This window comes from Corvus cornix, chromosome 14, assembly GCF_000738735.6.
Source record: "Corvus cornix cornix isolate S_Up_H32 chromosome 14, ASM73873v5, whole genome shotgun sequence".
Classification (NCBI taxonomy): Eukaryota; Metazoa; Chordata; class Aves; order Passeriformes; family Corvidae; genus Corvus; species Corvus cornix.
The window spans coordinates 14,818,078-14,833,444 of record NC_046344.1 but is presented as its reverse complement, the minus strand read 5'-3'; the positions used below and the strand labels follow the sequence as shown (position 1 = coordinate 14,833,444).

At 68.3% G+C, this 15,367-nt stretch overlaps 2 protein-coding genes across 4 annotated transcripts; both read right to left on the bottom strand.

The window, feature by feature from the left end:
- Window positions 1-1,168: 1,168 nt before the first annotated feature.
- On the bottom strand, window positions 1,169-2,504 carry LOC104684660 (myeloid-associated differentiation marker). Its single transcript, XM_010392108.3, has one exon. The coding sequence runs from the start codon at window positions 2,298-2,300 to the stop codon at window positions 1,434-1,436; it is 867 nt and encodes a 288-aa protein (XP_010390410.2). The 5' UTR covers window positions 2,301-2,504; the 3' UTR covers window positions 1,169-1,433.
- A 572-nt stretch (window positions 2,505-3,076) lies between these two features.
- On the bottom strand, window positions 3,077-14,604 carry SEPTIN12 (septin-12). Of its 3 annotated transcripts, XM_039560156.1 has the most exons (11): window positions 14,441-14,604; window positions 10,903-11,919; window positions 5,784-5,984; window positions 5,132-5,260; window positions 4,888-4,969; window positions 4,655-4,792; window positions 4,191-4,308; window positions 4,018-4,113; window positions 3,803-3,899; window positions 3,539-3,590; window positions 3,077-3,435 (listed from the first exon to the last, which is right to left on the bottom strand). In XM_039560156.1, exons 1-11 carry the CDS (start codon window positions 14,541-14,543, stop codon window positions 3,291-3,293), a joined length of 2,178 nt encoding a protein of 725 aa, XP_039416090.1. In that variant the 5' UTR covers window positions 14,544-14,604; the 3' UTR covers window positions 3,077-3,290. The 3 variants fall into 3 exon arrangements, with proteins under 3 accessions (XP_039416090.1, XP_039416092.1, XP_039416091.1); XM_039560158.1 differs by lacking the exons at window positions 10,903-11,919; window positions 14,441-14,604 and adding an exon at window positions 8,982-9,161; XM_039560157.1 differs by lacking the exons at window positions 10,903-11,919; window positions 14,441-14,604 and adding an exon at window positions 6,674-6,803.
- Between the last annotated feature and the right edge of the window lie 763 nt (window positions 14,605-15,367).

Here is a 15,367-nt window from a genome sequence, read left to right as displayed (position 1 = left end):
AGTGACACCTCTGTCACTCCCCGTGCCTCCCGTCCTCCTTCCTCCACTCATTTCCATCACCCTGGGCACTGTCAGTACCCAGTGCTCGGGTGCTGCACTGGGCTATGCCTCACCACTGCCGTTTTCCTGTTATTTCCTCCCAAAATTCTGCCATTCCCTCCAGCCCCGCTGCCTGGGGTGCAGGGGAGTAGCCCATCAGTGCCACCATGATGGCCACTGTGGGGACAGGGATCGGGCAAAGGGGACTCCCACCAGGCCACCCTGTGGTGTTGCCATCACTGGCGGTGCTGGGACCCAGCACTGCAGTGGTCCTGGCACTGGCCATGGAAGTCCCACCTGCCCAGGCACTGGGGCACCTGTGGGCTCTTTTGCGGTCGCCAGTCTGTGCCATCTTCTAGTGGTGGGGACCCCTCTTTGTGTCACCCTGTGAGCCCCAGCGCAGCAGTGATGGGCCCTGACATGGCCCCGGCAGCCCTGAGGCAGCAGGGATGGCCCGAGGTTGTGGCCAGGACAAGCAGTGGCCTAAGGAGCAGCGTGGGGACAGTGGCCCCAAAACCTGCCAGGGTGCCCCACGGGTACCCATCCCACATCCGGGAGTGCGGTGCCAGGAGCTCTGCCCGCAGGCACACCTTCCCCTGCCTTCTTCCCACATACCAGCCTGTGGTGTCACTGTCCCCCGGTGCCGTGTGTCAGCACCCCCAGCTCTGGTGGCTCTGGGTAGCAGCCACCCCCCGTCCCCATTTTCCCCCAGGGAGGGGACAGCACAGCAGCCCCCAAACGGGAATTCTGGCCTACGTGGCTGGGACCAAACCCAGCAGGGCTCCCACTGGGGTGACTGTGATGGTGACAAGGACCCGGCCATGCTGGTGACAAGTACCTGGCGGGCTCTCAGCCCCCCCAACAGCTGCATTCCTCCTGAACCTGTTTGGCGGGGCCCCATGCAGGTGCCAAGGAAAAGGCATCCGGGTAGGGCTTTTCCTGGTCATGCCCTGCTTCACTCCAGTGCCGAGTCAACAAGGAGGAGAAAGGATTTGCTGGAGCCTGGTGCCCCCATAGCACTGCTGGTGCCCCCCAAAGTCACCCCAGTGCCGATGGTGCCCCCAGTTTCTCACCCCCCAGCAAGGATCCTGCAGAAGGTTGAGAAGGGGAAGAAAGAGGAGGCAGAAACAAGTGAAAAATGACCCAATTTAATCCCGAATCCTCTCAAGCTCCGGGGTTTCGGGAGCCCCTCGTGGCCCCTGCAGCCCCCCTGTCAGTGCAGCCCCTGGGGCCCCGGGCTGAGCGCACCCCTGGGAGCACCCCCTGGCTCTCTGCTCCAGCACGGGAACGAGGAGCTTTCCGAGGCATCTGGCCTCTTCCTCAGCTCTGCCAGCAGCCCCGCACCAACACCGGCACCCAGCCGCGTCCCACCACCCGAGCCCCGCCCCGAGCCCTTAGGGAGGTGCCCTGACAAAGACCATCCTGGTGGAGAAGATCAGGTCCACCAAGTAGGCGATGAGGTTGAAGATGGTGAGGAAGGTGACCCCCAGGTGCTTGTTCCACGAGCAGTTCCTGTTGCAGGGGTTGGGGCGGCTGCGTCCCCTGAAGTTGTAGAGGGGCCAGAGGATGGTGGTGGTGAGGTACATCAGCAGGGCCAGGAAGTTGTACCCCACCAGCATCTTCTCCAGAGGGCAGGGAATGTAGGTGAGGCAGCGGCCGATGGTGAAGATGATGATGAGGAGGGTGATGATGAAGCAGATGGAGTAGACAGCCACGCACCATATCAGGCCAGGTTCCCCATTGTATTCATCCAGCAAGGAGAAGATCAGGCAAGCCACGTAGGCTTCAAAGACCTTGAGGAGTCCAGGCACGGTGGAGAGGAAGCTGCTGATGTCCCCTGGCTTGGCGCGGGTCAGCGCCACCTCGGCGGCGTAGGCGAGGAAGCAGAGGCAGGAGGCCGTGGTGGCCACGGCCTGCCGGGCACACTGGTTGCTGCTGCAGGGGCTGATGATGAAGGTGGCAGGGAAGATCACCGAGGAGGTGAAGACCATCAGAGCCGCCAGCATGGAGAAAGCTGAGGTGAAGTCATCCCAGGAGAGCGGCAGCAGGGGGTAGAGCTCCAGCAGCTCCAGCAGCAGCACCAGCAGCGTCACAACGAAGCAGAAGCACCACGTGAACATGCACCACGTCCCGTAGGGATCCCCAAAGTCCCCGGTGGAGGCCACCAAGCTGAAGGCGAGGCAGGACAGCACGACGGCAAAGAGCCGGGCGATGCCCACCCAGGAGGTCAGGGCGCGCAGGTTCACCGTGGCCACGGCCATGGTCCGGCCGCTCTGTGCCCGCGCCGCGCTGGGCAGTGGGTGCTGCCTGCAGCCGCTCTTACCTGGGCGCTGGGGAAGAGGGGTGGGGTGCGGGGCAAGGAGCTGCCAGCCCCCCCGAGCCGCCCGTGCTGAGGACCCTCGGCTCTGCTGCCGCTGCCACCACGCCGGGTGGCTGCTGGGGCTGGCGGGCACGGAGCGGGTGGATCATTAACGCGGGGCTGGGCAAAGGGCGGTGACGCCGAGCGCTGCAGTGGGGCCGGGGTGGGCAGGAAGCCACCATGTGCCACCATCCTGGCAGCGAGCCGCAGCCCTGCCCACGGCAGGAGGCACAAAGGAGCCTTTCAAGCACCCCTGGAGTACCAGGGGGGCCACCCTGACACCTTGGCAGGTGCCAGGGCTTGGCAGCCAGCGGGGCAGCACCCACTGGGTGCCCCTGAGGGGTTTAGGGGCTGCACGTAGTGGTGGGTGCTCCTGACAGGAGGGTGCCACAGCTGGGTGTAGCGCCTTCACACCCTTGCAAGCGACATCTCCACACCCCTCCGGCACCTCTGCTCCCCTCCCAGCACCTCCACCACCTGATAAGCGGCTCAAAGTCCAGCTGTGCCAGCTGCCGTCACCGGGCATGGTGGATGAGGTGACCATGGGAAGGGCATCTGCATCCTGGTCAAACCCACAGGCAGCACCTCCACTTCCCCAGGGTTCCTGGGGGGGGCCCAGCAGCCAGAGCAGCACAGGAGGGTGGTGGCACATCAAAAGTGGGGAGTCCAGCAGGAGGGTGAAGGTTGAAGGCTCTGGATTAACCTTTAATGTCACACAGGGTCCAGGGGTCTGTGCCCATGGCAGAGCTTGGGGATGAGGGACCCATGTCAGGGCAGCTGGGCACTCTTGGGGGGAGCTCCTCACCCCAGGTAGGTTCCTGGCACAGCCATGGTGGGCAGGGGTGGGCACTGCCACGGGGTCCAGTGGTGGCTCTGGGGGGCTCAAGGTGGCTCAGAGGTGGCTGCTGGCCTCGCCCTTGGCGGGCAGCCCATTGAGGGGGCTCGGCCCCGGCCGGTTGCTCTCGTTCAGCCGCCGCACGCGGTAACTCTCGTAGTGGACGTTGTGGGTGATGTCCTTCAGGTCCTGCAGGTGTGACCTGCCCGGGGTGGCAGGGGGAAGAAGGGCATCATGTCACTGTCCCACTCACGCTGCTGTCACCCCATGGAGTTCCAGCACTCCCTACCCTGTCCCCCGCTCACCGGATCAGCAGGTCCCGCAGGAGGGGGAACTCGCAGTGTGCCGGGTTCTCCACTGCAAAGCAAGGCAGAGGGGCAGGGTGGGCAGGAGGGCTCAGTGGTACTGGGATGCTCGGGCAGTGCATCCTGGCACGCTCCGGGTACCACCGGAGCACTGGCACAGCTCCATGCCATGTGCTGTGGCTCGGCACCCACCCAGGCAGGGACACCCGTGGGTGCTGCTCCCCGTGCCTGCCGAGGGCCGGGGGTGTGAGGGGCTCTGCTCACCTTCAATGATGCCCCACTTGGTCTTGCGGCCCAGCACCCGTTTGCCGTTCACCTGGTGCTCCTGGTCTGCCCCCACCACGGCGAAAGGGATCTTCTCCTGCCGGCACAGAGGCTCTGCTTGCTCCAGGTGATGCTCCCCCAGGGTCCCCAGGGTCCCTGTCCCCACCCTGCTCCCCAGGGGCCGGCCCCCTCCATCCCAGCATCCCGGCACTCACACGAATCCTGTCGTTCAGTGCCCTGTCTTCGGGGTCCTGGTCGAAGTCCTCCTGCGGGTACACGCTGATGGCGTGGGTCTTCAGGTCCTCCTGGATCTGTGGGATACAGGGCTTGAGCCGGGGCCAGGGGGGACATGGGGCACCCCGGGGACCCCCCTGGGAGCTGTCCTCACCCGCTGCTTGAACTCTGCCCGTTCCTCCAGGGTGAGCGTGTCAGCTTTGGCAATCACCGGCACCACGTTGACGATCTTGCTGAGCCGCCGCATGAACTCCAGGTCCAGTGGGCGCAGCCTGACAAGGACCAACATCACCCCAGGGTGTCCCCACCTCTGTCACTGTGGGGTAACCCCACCACTCTGAGGTGACCCCAGCACTATCACCCTGAGGTGACCTTCCCCACTACCACCCCAGGGTGACACCCCATCACTGTCACCCTGGGGTGACCCCACCATCATCATCCCAGGGTGACATAACCACCCCATAGTGACCACCCCACCACTGTCATCACGGGATGACCACACCACTACCACCACTCCAGAGTCACCCCAGGGTGACTGCACCACCACCATCATGCCAGGGTGGCAAAACCACCTCATAATGAGCCCACCACCTATGGGTGCTGTGAGTGGGGACTCACCAGTGACCTGTGGGGGGGACAAAGTAGACGCATCCGTGGACCCGGGTGTCCGGGATCTTCCTCTTGCGGGTGATGAGGATCTCCTCCCGCAGGTACCTCTCGTACTGCTCGTTGATGTATTTCATGATGGGGTCCCAGCTGAGGATGAGGAGATGAGGGACAGCACCTGAGCTCAACCCCTACCCCAAACTGCCATCCACTGAGCCGGGCTCCTGCACCCCCTTTTGTCCTACCAGTTCTCATTGTTGATCTGGTCCCCGAACCCTGGTGTGTCAGTCACTGTCAGCTTCATCTTCACCCCCTTCTCTTCGATGACTGTGGGGCAGAGAGGTGGGTTGGGGGGATGAAGCATTGGGGAGAAGCAGGGACCAGTCATGGGGGATGTTTTAAGGCTGCGAACGTGGCTTCAGACCCCCATCCCAGCCCCCTGCTTCTCCCAGGGGCTGGTAGGACACGACCCCATAGTGGTGACCTTACCATGGGTGATGGACTGGAGCTGCACTGTTTTGGGAATACGTTCCTCCTGGCCAGGCTGTGAGGATTTGCGGCTCACCTTGGACTTGAAGAGGGTGTTCACCATCGTGGACTTCCCCAGCCCGCTCTGCCCTGAGGGAACACCGGCAGCTCTGGTTTGTCCCCCAGGGCAGTAACATCTTGATATCCACTTGGGAGCAACCCAGAGTTTGGGGTAACTCTGGTTTATCCCCAAATAAATGTCTTCCCCCAGGCAACAATCCCTTGGTATCCACTTGGGAGCATCTCAGAGGTTGGGATAATCCATTTTATCCCAGGAATAAATTTGTTCCCCAAGGCCATAACTCCTGGTACGCATCTGGGAGCATCCCAGAGATTGGGCTAGTCCTGTTTATTTCCCAAATTTATTCCCCAAGGTGATAGCCCCTCAATATCCATTTGGGAGCCTCCCAGAGGGTGGGATGACCTCACCCATCAGCATCACCATGTTATGGGGTGTGGGATATTGCTCCTTTTCAATTGTTTGCTACTTAAATCAGTTAAAATCACTTAAATTTCCTTAAAATCCCTTAAAAGCATGATTTCCCCAGGCATGGCGGAATCAGAGCCAGTATTCCCACCCCAACCAGGAGCAACCCCCACGCCCGGCGCTCACCCACAACCATGATGTTGAACTCAAAGCCCGTCTTCATGGTTTTGATTTTCATCTGGTCGAGCACAGCTTCGATTCCCACGTATCCAAAGAGCTGGCAACCCACGGGGCCGGGCGCCACGGAGAGGGGCACCGCCTCCTCCTCCTCCTCCTCCGGCACGGCCGGCGGCTCCATGCTGCGCTCCTCGGGCTCCAGGCTGCTCCCTGCACCGCGGGGTGGGCAAAGGCGGTGAGCCTGGACCCCTCGGTGCCCACCCCTCGGTGCCCACCCCTCGGTGCCCACCCCTGCGCCGGCAGCGTTGCCCCAGCAGCGGCCGTGCCGGCGGGCACGCAGCCCCGGCACATTCCTGGGAGCCGGTGAGGCTCGGCATGGCAACACGGGCACGCCACCCCCCCGCCACGCCGAAGGGTCCGGGGAGGTGCCAGAGGCATCTTTGGGGTGGTCGTGCCAGCGGATCCCACGGTGCCGCCGGTTGCTGTGCGATCGTCGGGCACCGCGGCCACGGCCAGCGCCCTTTGCCCAGCCCACGCGGTCACCCACGCCAGGCCACCTCCTGCAGCACCGCTCCGGCCCCTGCACACGCGGGGGGCTCCGGCCCCAGGGCAGGACGTGCCACCCCACACTGTACCCACATTGTACCCGGGCACTGGGCACTGCCGAGCGAGGGGCACCGGCGGTGTCGGGGGTGCAGCGCAATCACCGGCACAACCCCGAGCCCCAAGGGACACGAGGGGTTTGCCCGGGGGACCGTGCCCGGAGCGTGTCCCAGCCCGGGGGCCACCAGAGCCCCGTGCCCGCCCCACCTTTGTGCGGCAGCCCCAAATCCCTTTCCTCCTCCTCCTCCTCCTCCTCCTGCTGCTGCATCCCAGCACGGCCATTGTTCAGCTCCTACCTCGGCGCCGCGGTGCCCTCGCTCAGCACCCGCTACGGGCGGGGGGGTGCCCTGGGCGCCATCCGCACCCCCATCCCCGGCGGCGCCGCGGCCCGGCCCCTTCCCTCCGCCGGCTCCCGGCTGGCACCAACCCGGCTCCGCCGGGGCTGCCGCTCCCACGCATGACCAGCATGGCAATATCCCGCCCCCCGCAGCCCCCTCCCCACCACAGCCAAGCCCCCGCGCCCGGTTTGCCGGTTGATTGGTGGGTGGGGAAGGCTGTGCCCACCCGGCTGTGCCCACCCAGCACATGGCGCTGCTCGGCCTCCCAGCCAGGCCAGCACGGATGGGGACCCCTCCCACGGCACAGGGACACCCTCACTTCGGCCCCCATCACCCCCGTGGGTGGCTGCGGTGGCACTGAATGGGAGTGGGAGTGCTTGGCTGTGGGTACATTCCCCACTGGCACCCACGGGCTTCCTGGCACCGGGGACCACCCTTCACTGTGCTCCCCCCCTCCTGCGTCCCCCAGCAGCACCTGTGCCCAGCCCCGGCACGGCGGGGTGGGACAAGGGGTGGTGGCCCTGCCACTCGCCCCACTGCCGCAGTGCCCCACGGCGCTTGCGTCCCCCCACGCCGCAGCCTCCCCCGTATGTGCCAGCCGGCGCTTGGCACCGGCGAGGCTGGAGCGGCAGCTTGCGATGGCCCAGGCTGTGAGGGACCTGCTGAGACCATGTCCGTGTGCCACGCAGCCGGGGGACAAGGGGCATGTGGGCAGGGGCCAGCCTGAGCCAGCCCGGGGTACCAGGAGGCGATGGAGATGAACACCCCCCCATTGCCATGGCAACGGCATCCCGGCGTGGGAGCCACCCAGCACCCTGTGCCCACTGGGTGCCAGAGTGGTGGCAGGGCTGGGGACAGCAGTGTCGCGTGTCCCAGCTCCCCCTGCGTCCCCGTGGGTCGGGATGTTCGTCGGAAGTGGTGAAACAGCCGCGGATTTCCTGGTGACAGCGGTGACACCCGGCTGGGGGGGCTGGGGGAGGGCAGGATGCCCACTCCGGCCGGGACCCACCCACCCAGCACCGCCCGTGCCCACAGGGCGTTCCACAGGCTGGCAGGGACGAGCGATGGGAGGTCCCCATCAGGGAGGGGACCCCAAAAGCTATTGCAACCCTGTTCCCCGGGGGCCATCGGCTCCCTGTACCCCAACCCTGGCCCCCCTTCCCAGTCCCTGCCATCCTTGGCTGTTGCCAGGACAGCTCCAGAAACAAGTGATGCAGCCGCTGGAGCCATCCAGGGTGGCTGGACACTGCAGGCAGGGTGGCTGGACACTGCAGGGTGGCTGGACACTGCAGGCAGGGAGCAGGCAGGGGTTGCTCCTTGCCACCCCCCAGCTCCCCGGGGTGGTCCCCAGGGTGCAGCCCCCGAGCAGGGGCTCAGCCACTGCCCTGCGCCGTGCCAGTGGCAGCACCAAGGAGACACCCACAGCCAGAGGGCATGGCCGGGGTGACACCGGGTGCTGCGCCCACGGCTGCCTCCCCCACGGGTCCAGAGCCCCCCGTGTCCCTGTCCTCACTGCCAAAAAGCCCCGGTGGCAATGGCCAGCAGCCGGGTGGCCACGCGGAAACTCTTTGGCATCCCCACGGAGCTCCGGGGCAAATGGCTCCTGCAGCCAGACCTGTTCCAGGACTCATCACGGATGCTCTTATTTTCCAGACAGGGACAAGTAATCCCGGGTCCGTGGTCTCCTCCATGGATTTAATTACTGATGCAGGGTTAATTGGCCAGTTCCCCGAGAAGCCTGTAATAAAGCTTCAAGGGTGGAGGGTGCTGGGAGAGGACAAGCTGGGATGGGAGCTCCCTGTCCAGCTGCTCACCACTGCTCTGGACCGAGCGACCGGGCATGGGATGGGGAGAGCGTGGCTCCGGATCCAGCACAAGGGAGCTGACCCCTCTGGCAAAGGGATGGAGAATTTTGGGGATGCACCCACCGCCCCGGCCACACCACAGCTCTACCCGCCCAGCTGGGCTGACCCAGAAATACCAGTGCCTCTCCCAGTGCCGAACACGACCCAAGGGGACAGTGGTGACAATCCCCATCTGCAGCCGGACTCGGAGCCAGCCCGTCCGTCTGGCCGTGGCACGGGTGGGAGCCACGGGACGGGGCTGGGGGTGGCTGGGGACCCTCGGTGAGCAGAAGCAGAAGTGAACCATGGAGCAAAACCCTGCGCCTGCTGCACTGCTGGGGACAGGGGACAGTCACCCAGCCCCGGTGGCAGCACTCCCTGCCCGCACACCGCCCTGCCCGCTGCCACCACGCCATCCCTACCTGGGCGAGCCGGCCGGAGCCGGGGCTGCTGCCGCCGAGAGCTGGTCACCGGGGCCAAATGGCTCCTGGGGTGCAAGGCAGAGGGCGGCTGCTGCCCACGGCTCCTCCTCCGCTCCTCCTCCTCCTCCTCGCCCCGGGCCCTGCGTGGGCGACCCGGCGTGGAAGTGAAATGCGGCGGCCGGCGGCTCACTTGGAGCTTCCTCCTATGGAGTGTGGGACCCACCGTGCCTCGGCGCCCCGGGGCCACCCACGGGTGTCAGAGGCTGGGGGCCGGGGTGGCCTCCCGGGAGAGGAAACAGCACGTTCCCACCTCTTCCTGGCAGAGAAACCGCTGTGCCCGAGCAGTGTCTGCCAGCCCCCTGCCAGGCCCGGGCCATCTGCAGGGCAGCCGGTGCCACTCGCTGCCCTCTGGCTCATGTGTCCCCCCAGCCTGGGCACGCTGCGCTTGGCTGCCGGCCACCAGCACGGCTCTGTCCTGAGCACCATCCCCTCATCCCCCTGGCTCCATCCCGAGCGCCGTGTCCCCATTTCCCCCATCTCCCCGTCTTGCTCTTGAGCACCGTGTCCCTGTCACAGCCCTGAGCACTGTCCCTTGTCTCCCTGTGACCCTGGCTTGGCCCCAAGCACCGTGTCCCGCTGACCCCAGCTCAGCCCTGAGCACAGCTGCATCACCGCAGCTTGGTCCCGAGCACCGTGTCCCTGTCATCTCGTCTCAGCCCTGAGCACCTTCCCTTCGTGTCCCCATCACCCCGGCTTGGCCCCAAGTACCATGTCCTCATGTCCCTGTCACCCTGTCGCAGCCCCAACTGCTGTCCCTTTGTGTCCCCATCACCCCTGACTCAGCCCTGAACACCATATCCCTGTCCCGATCACCTGTCTGAGCCCTGAGCACTGTCCCCCAGTGTCCCCATCACCTCTCTCAGCCTTAAGCACTGTCCCCCAGTGTCCCCATCACTCTGGCTCAGCCTCAGGCTCTGTTCCCCCGTGTCCTCATGACCCCGGCTCGTCCCCAGCCTCATCCCTCGCCCGGGGAGCCGCGGGCAGCGGGGCAGCCGGGCTGGCTGGACAGCAGGGACACGAGCATTGCTGGGGGATGATTCACCGCGGCCTGGAGCAGATGTATGGATGCCTTCGCCGCGTCAGTACTTAGGGCCCGGCGACGGCGGCTCCACGACAGCCCAGCGAGACGGGCAAAGAGCCCCAAGCATCCAACCAGGGAGCACCGGCGGTGGCAGCCGTCTCCCGGCCACCCCGGCGCCCTCCGGCCCTCCTGGAGCAGCCGCTGGGAAGGGGAACACCGGGGTACCCCCTCCCCGTGCTTGGGGACGGGCATGGGCTTGGCAGTGCCCACCCCGGCACGGTGGGAGCCGAGGGCACGGCCGTGCCGGGGAGCCGGGCACCGCTCCCCGCGGCACTCGGCGCACGCCGAGCATGCCCTGGCGCACCTTGGCCCCCCGCCACCTCCCGCGCCCCACGGGGAGGGAGGAACAGGATCCATGCCCGTGCCAAGCAAGGAGGGATGAGAGGGGAAGAAAGCGCTGGACGCGGGACAAGATCGCGGCGATAGGCGGCACGCGCGGGGCCCGGCGCGATGGGGCACATGTGTCCCGACCTGTCTGCCCGCGCCGCGAAAAACAATTAGCGCCGGGGCGGTGCGGGCAGCTCGCCAGGCACCCCGGGGACGGGCGGGCCAGGAGCGCTGCCAGCTCCGCGCTCGGCTCCGCGCCTTCGGCCCCCCACAGCCAACGCGCCCCTGGGCCCCGGCACGGAGGAGCAGCGAGCTGGCGGGGCTCCTTCTGTCCCCAGCGTCACTGTCACTCCACGCTCTCCCTGGCATCAGCTCATGCGGGGTTTTGGCAGCGCTGCGCCCACCAAGGGGGGCCCGATGGAGAGAGGGGACGGGGACAAGAGCGAGTCCTACCGTGCTCTGGCGTCACCGCTGCGCCGCTGCCGTCCGCGGCCTCGCCGGGAGCCGCTGCCACCACGCAGGGTCCCCGTGGTCCCATCAGCCCCGGCATCCCCAGGGCCGGCACCAGCACCAGCCCCCCGAGGAAGGCGGGCTGGGAGCTCACTTGCACCGTCTGCGGCTGCGACACCAGCCTGAAGGTGGCGGCTTGGGGGGCTGGCAGTGGTGGCAGCCCCTCGGCCCTCCCCGCGGAGGCGGCGGCCGGGGCTGCCTCCCCCTGTCCCCAGGGCTGAGGAGGGGGCCGGCGGGACGGGATGGGGCTGGCACTGAGGGTGACCCTCCGCTGCGGCCGGGGCACCATGCGGGGGGCCGTGTCCCACCCCCCCGGACCCTCGGGGAGCGGGGGCAGCCCCGGGGCTGTCTCTGTGCCATCGGATGGGGGCAGGGAGGAGGAGGAGGAGGATGAGGAGGAAGGCTGGTGAGTGCGAGGCTGGGGTGCAGAGCTCTGGGTGCCCCACGGCGTCCCCAAGCCCGGTTCCTCGGCAATGTGCAGGTCCAGCGCTGGCAGAGAGCCGTGGCTGGCGGCGGCCCCGCGGAGGGGATGATCCAGCTCCACCGGGAAGACGCTGCCATGGGACGGGACCTTCTTCAAGCCGGGGCTGGCGGCCGGGGGGCTGCCCGGTGGCTGGGGGGGCCCGGTGGGCGCGGGGCTCTCCAGGCTGGAGGATGAGCTGCGCTGGCTCTCCCCGTCACTGCCCGGCCCCGTAGCGAAGGCCTGGCGGCCCTGGAAGGAGGCGGCGCGGGCGATGCCGGTGCCGGCGGTGCCGTTGGCTGGGCCGGTGGCCAGGCCGGTGGCCAGGCGGGTCCGCAGCACGGGGCTGGGAGCCGGGCTGGGGCCGGGGACGCTGCCCAAGCGGGGCGGGTGGCCGGGCTGCAGTGGCTGGTGGCTCTCGCCGGTGCCTGAGGACAGCGGGGACAGGGGGGAGCCGGGTGCCTCGTCCCCATCTTCTGCCTCAAATGACTTCTTGAGCGCTGGGGACAGAGAGAGACACGGTGGCATGAGAGCGCCATGAGAGCGGCACCCGATGGCACCCGTCCCCTCCCCAGCCCCGTGTGCGTGCCCCCACCACCCAGAGGTGCCCCCTGCTTACGAGCCCGTCCCACCGAGGACCCCAGCCCGGCGCCAGCTCCTCCCCAGCCCCGCGGCGCTGTCCCCGCGGGTTTTATCATTGTTGCCCGGTTTATCTGGCCGGTGCCGCCGGCTCCCCTCGCAGCACACTGCCCGCTTTATTCCCCCTGAAAGGGATCCGGCCGAGTAACCGGATCCCCGCCTGACCCTCTCCCCCTGCATCCATCCAGGCAGCCGCCGGGAAGGATTCCTGCCCTTTCCCGGGCGTTAACCCTGGAGCCCACTGACGGCAGGCGGGACTGTCACAGCCCGTTCTGGTGGCTGCTGCTGAGCCTCCCACGCGGCTTCACGGCAGCCACGAGCCCACGGCACAGCCTCGGGTGCCAACGAGCCCCCCCCCGGGCCCCCTCGGCTCCCCAGGGGTATCGCAGCACCGGGCTCCGGCGCAAAGCTCCTGCTGGCACCGCCTCCGGGCGCTTGGCAGAGGATGTGGGGACCGTGTCCCCATGGGGGTGACCCCCGTGAAGCCCCCACGGTGCAGCCGCCCCCTCCTTCCTCCCAGCCCCGCACGAGGCTCCCCAGGAGCTCCTGCCGGCTCTGCCCGACGGGCCCCGCGTGGTGCCGGCAGCGGCTCCGCGGCCGCGGGGAGAGCGCGGGGGGCCCAGGTTCCCCCCGGAGCCTTCCGCGCCCCTCTGCCAAGCGCCGGGCGGCTGCTTCCCCCGGGGGGCTCCGGGAAGCGGCCCACGCTGCGCCCCTGCATCCCCCGGGCCGGGATGTGTGCCAGCCGGTCCCGCACCCCACCCGCTGGCACCAGCCCGCCGTCGCCCTCCTCTTCCTCAGCCGCTGAGCCGGGGGCAGCGGGGTGGTGAAGGTCCCTCCCTGTCCCCTCCCCAGGTGCCCCCGTGCCCGGGGCAGGGCAGGGGTCAGAGGCCGGGCTGTGGGCGCTGCCAATCACAGCTCTCCCCAGGGCAGGTATTTCTGTGGCCGGTCCAGCCCTGCCCCACCGGCCGGGTTGCCGGGGGCCACGGGGTCACGGGGCCGCCGGCCCCCTCCCCACATCCATGTCTCTGCTTTGGTACCGCCCAAAATGCCTTCTTTTACCCCAAACCTGCCTCTGGCCCCTGACCCAGCCTCATCCAGACCCCAGATGGTGTCCGGAGTGACGGGCAGGGGGGAGCGGTGAGGGGGGATGCGGGGCAAGGTGGGGGTGCCGGGTGGCAAGGCGGCTGCCGGGTGGCAGAGGGCGAAGTGGGGGTGGCAGGGGGCGAAGGGGGACGTTTGGAGGTGAAGGGGAATTGGCAGGAGGTGAAGGCGGGGATGTTGAAATGGGGTGGCAGGAGGTTTAGAGGGGTGGCAGGGTGCTTGGGGGTTGGGGGGAGGTAAAGCAGGGGTGACAGGAGGTTTAGGGGTTCAGCGGGGGGTTTGGGGGATGGCGGGAGGATGTGGGGGTTTGGCGGGGGTTGAGGGGCGTCAGCCGGCAGCGGCGGGGTTAAGGTGCCCGGGGTAGGTGCACACATTCCTCCCCGGCGAGGGCAGCAGCAGCCCCGGGGTCGGGTTTCGCCGCCCGCCCCCGGCCCGGCCCCGGCCCCCCCGCAGCCCCCGGTCCGCGGTGGGAGCGCGCACACGCGGGAGCGCGCACAGGAACACCGCGAGCACGGGAAAGGGGGGGTCCCACACCTTCCCCCGCTCCCCGCAGCCTCGGTAGCCCCCCTTGCCCACCCCATCCCCGCACCCCCCGAGAGCACCCCCGCACCCCCCTGGGCTGAGGGGGAGAGCAGCCCCCCACCATGCCCAGTCCGGGGGAAATCCCCTCTCCCCACACGCTCAGCCCCCAAAGACGCTCAGCCCAGCAATCCCCCCTCCACGATACTCAGCCCCCGGTGGGCAGCGCAGCCCCCCACGATGCCCGGTCCTGAGGGTCACCCCGTGTCCCCACCATGCGCACCCCCCCACGATGTGCAGCCCCCGGGGACATTAACACCTCCCCCTCCCCCCGTACCCAGCCGCCGGGGGGAGCGCAGCTCCTACGACGCTGAGACCTCGGGGAGCCCCCCAGACCCCCCAGGATGCCCAGCTCAGCATCCCCCCCTCAATCCCAGCCCCCCACGATGCTCAGCCCGCCCCAAGGCCCCCAGCCCAGCAGCAGCAAAAGCCCCGGACCGAAACCCAGTGCCCGATGCTCCCCGCTTCGGGGGCAGCCCAGCCCCCCCCAAAAGCCCAGCCAGCAGCATCGCCCCCAAAATCAGCCTCCGGGCGGGGGGGAGCGCAGCCCCCCACGATGCTCAGCCCCTGGAGGGCACCCCCGTCCCCCAAGATGCCCAACCAGCAGCATTTACCCCCCCGGGGGACACCCCCCGTTCCTCCCACGACACCCAGCCCCGAGTGGGGGGGTCTCCGAGGGGGGGTCCCCGGCCCCGGCCGCACCTTCGAAGTCGGAGAGGATCCCGTCCAGGTGCTCCTTGACAGAGAGCCGGGCCATGGCGGGGCGGGGGGGGCCGGGGCTGCCGCCCACCCGGGACCCCCGCATGGGGAGGGGGCAGCGCCGGGGAAGCGCAGCGGAGCCCACCGAGCCCCGGGACGGGACGGGCCGGCGCCGGCTGCCCTCGGCGGGAGGGGAAGGAGGAGGGGACCGGCCGGGGGAGGGGAGGGGAAGGGGAGGGGAGGAGGAGGTCCTGCCTGCGCCCCCGCCCCGGCCCGAGACCCCCCCTCCTCCCCCGGGCCGGCCCCCGCAGCTCCGCCGGCCCCGCCGCGCCCGCCCCATCCCGGGGCACTGGGATGCTGCAGCCCCCGGCTGGGGGTCCCGGGCAGGCTGGGGGTCCCAGAGAGAGTGGGGGGAGTTCCTGGCCAGGCTGGGGGTCCCGGGCAGGCTGGGGGTCCCGGGCAGGCTGGGGGTCCCAGAGAGAGTGGGGGGGAGTTCCTGGCCAGGCTGGGAGGTCCCAGGCAGGCTGGGGGGCCCTGCCAGGCTCTGGTGGCGGGGAGTTTCAGGCACACTCTCCTCCGCAAGTTCTGCATCACCCAGGAATTTCCAGCTTGGAGCAAGAGGAGGACAATGGCCTGAACAGGCAGAGCTGCTGTCGCTGTCTCTTGGCTGGGTGTGGGGTCTTTGCTGGGGTGTCACCACCCTCCGGTGTGTCCCTGCCAGGGTTTGTGTCCCACGCCGGAGCTCCTGGACCCTCCCTGGGGATCGCGCTCGCCGGGAGCATCCCAGGTGCTCCTGCCCACGGCAAGTGCCACAGGGTGGCACAGGCAGCACCCCGGGGTGAGGGTCTGCACTGGGGCTGCCCCCTTAGCCCAGGGTTGGGGCCATCCTCCCTCCCAGCCCGGCTGCCAAGGGTTAACCCCATCCCAGCC

Bases quoted from the DNA above. Each gene is read 5' to 3' on its own strand.
- LOC104684660 (XM_010392108.3), bottom strand. From the start codon at position 2,300: ATGGCCGTGGCCACGGTGAACCTGCGCGCCCTGACCTCCTGGGTGGGC.
- SEPTIN12 (XM_039560156.1), bottom strand. From the start codon at position 14,543: ATGCGGGGGTCCCGGGTGGGCGGCAGCCCCGGCCCCCCCCGCCCCGCC. The intron at 11,920-14,440 runs GTGCGGCCGGGG...CTCTGTCCCCAG, and splicing joins GATCCTCTCCGACTTCGAAG to CGCTCAAGAAGTCATTTGAG. The intron at 4,114-4,190 runs GTGAGGACAGCT...TGTATCCCACAG, and splicing joins GGGCAGAGTTCAAGCAGCGG to ATCCAGGAGGACCTGAAGAC.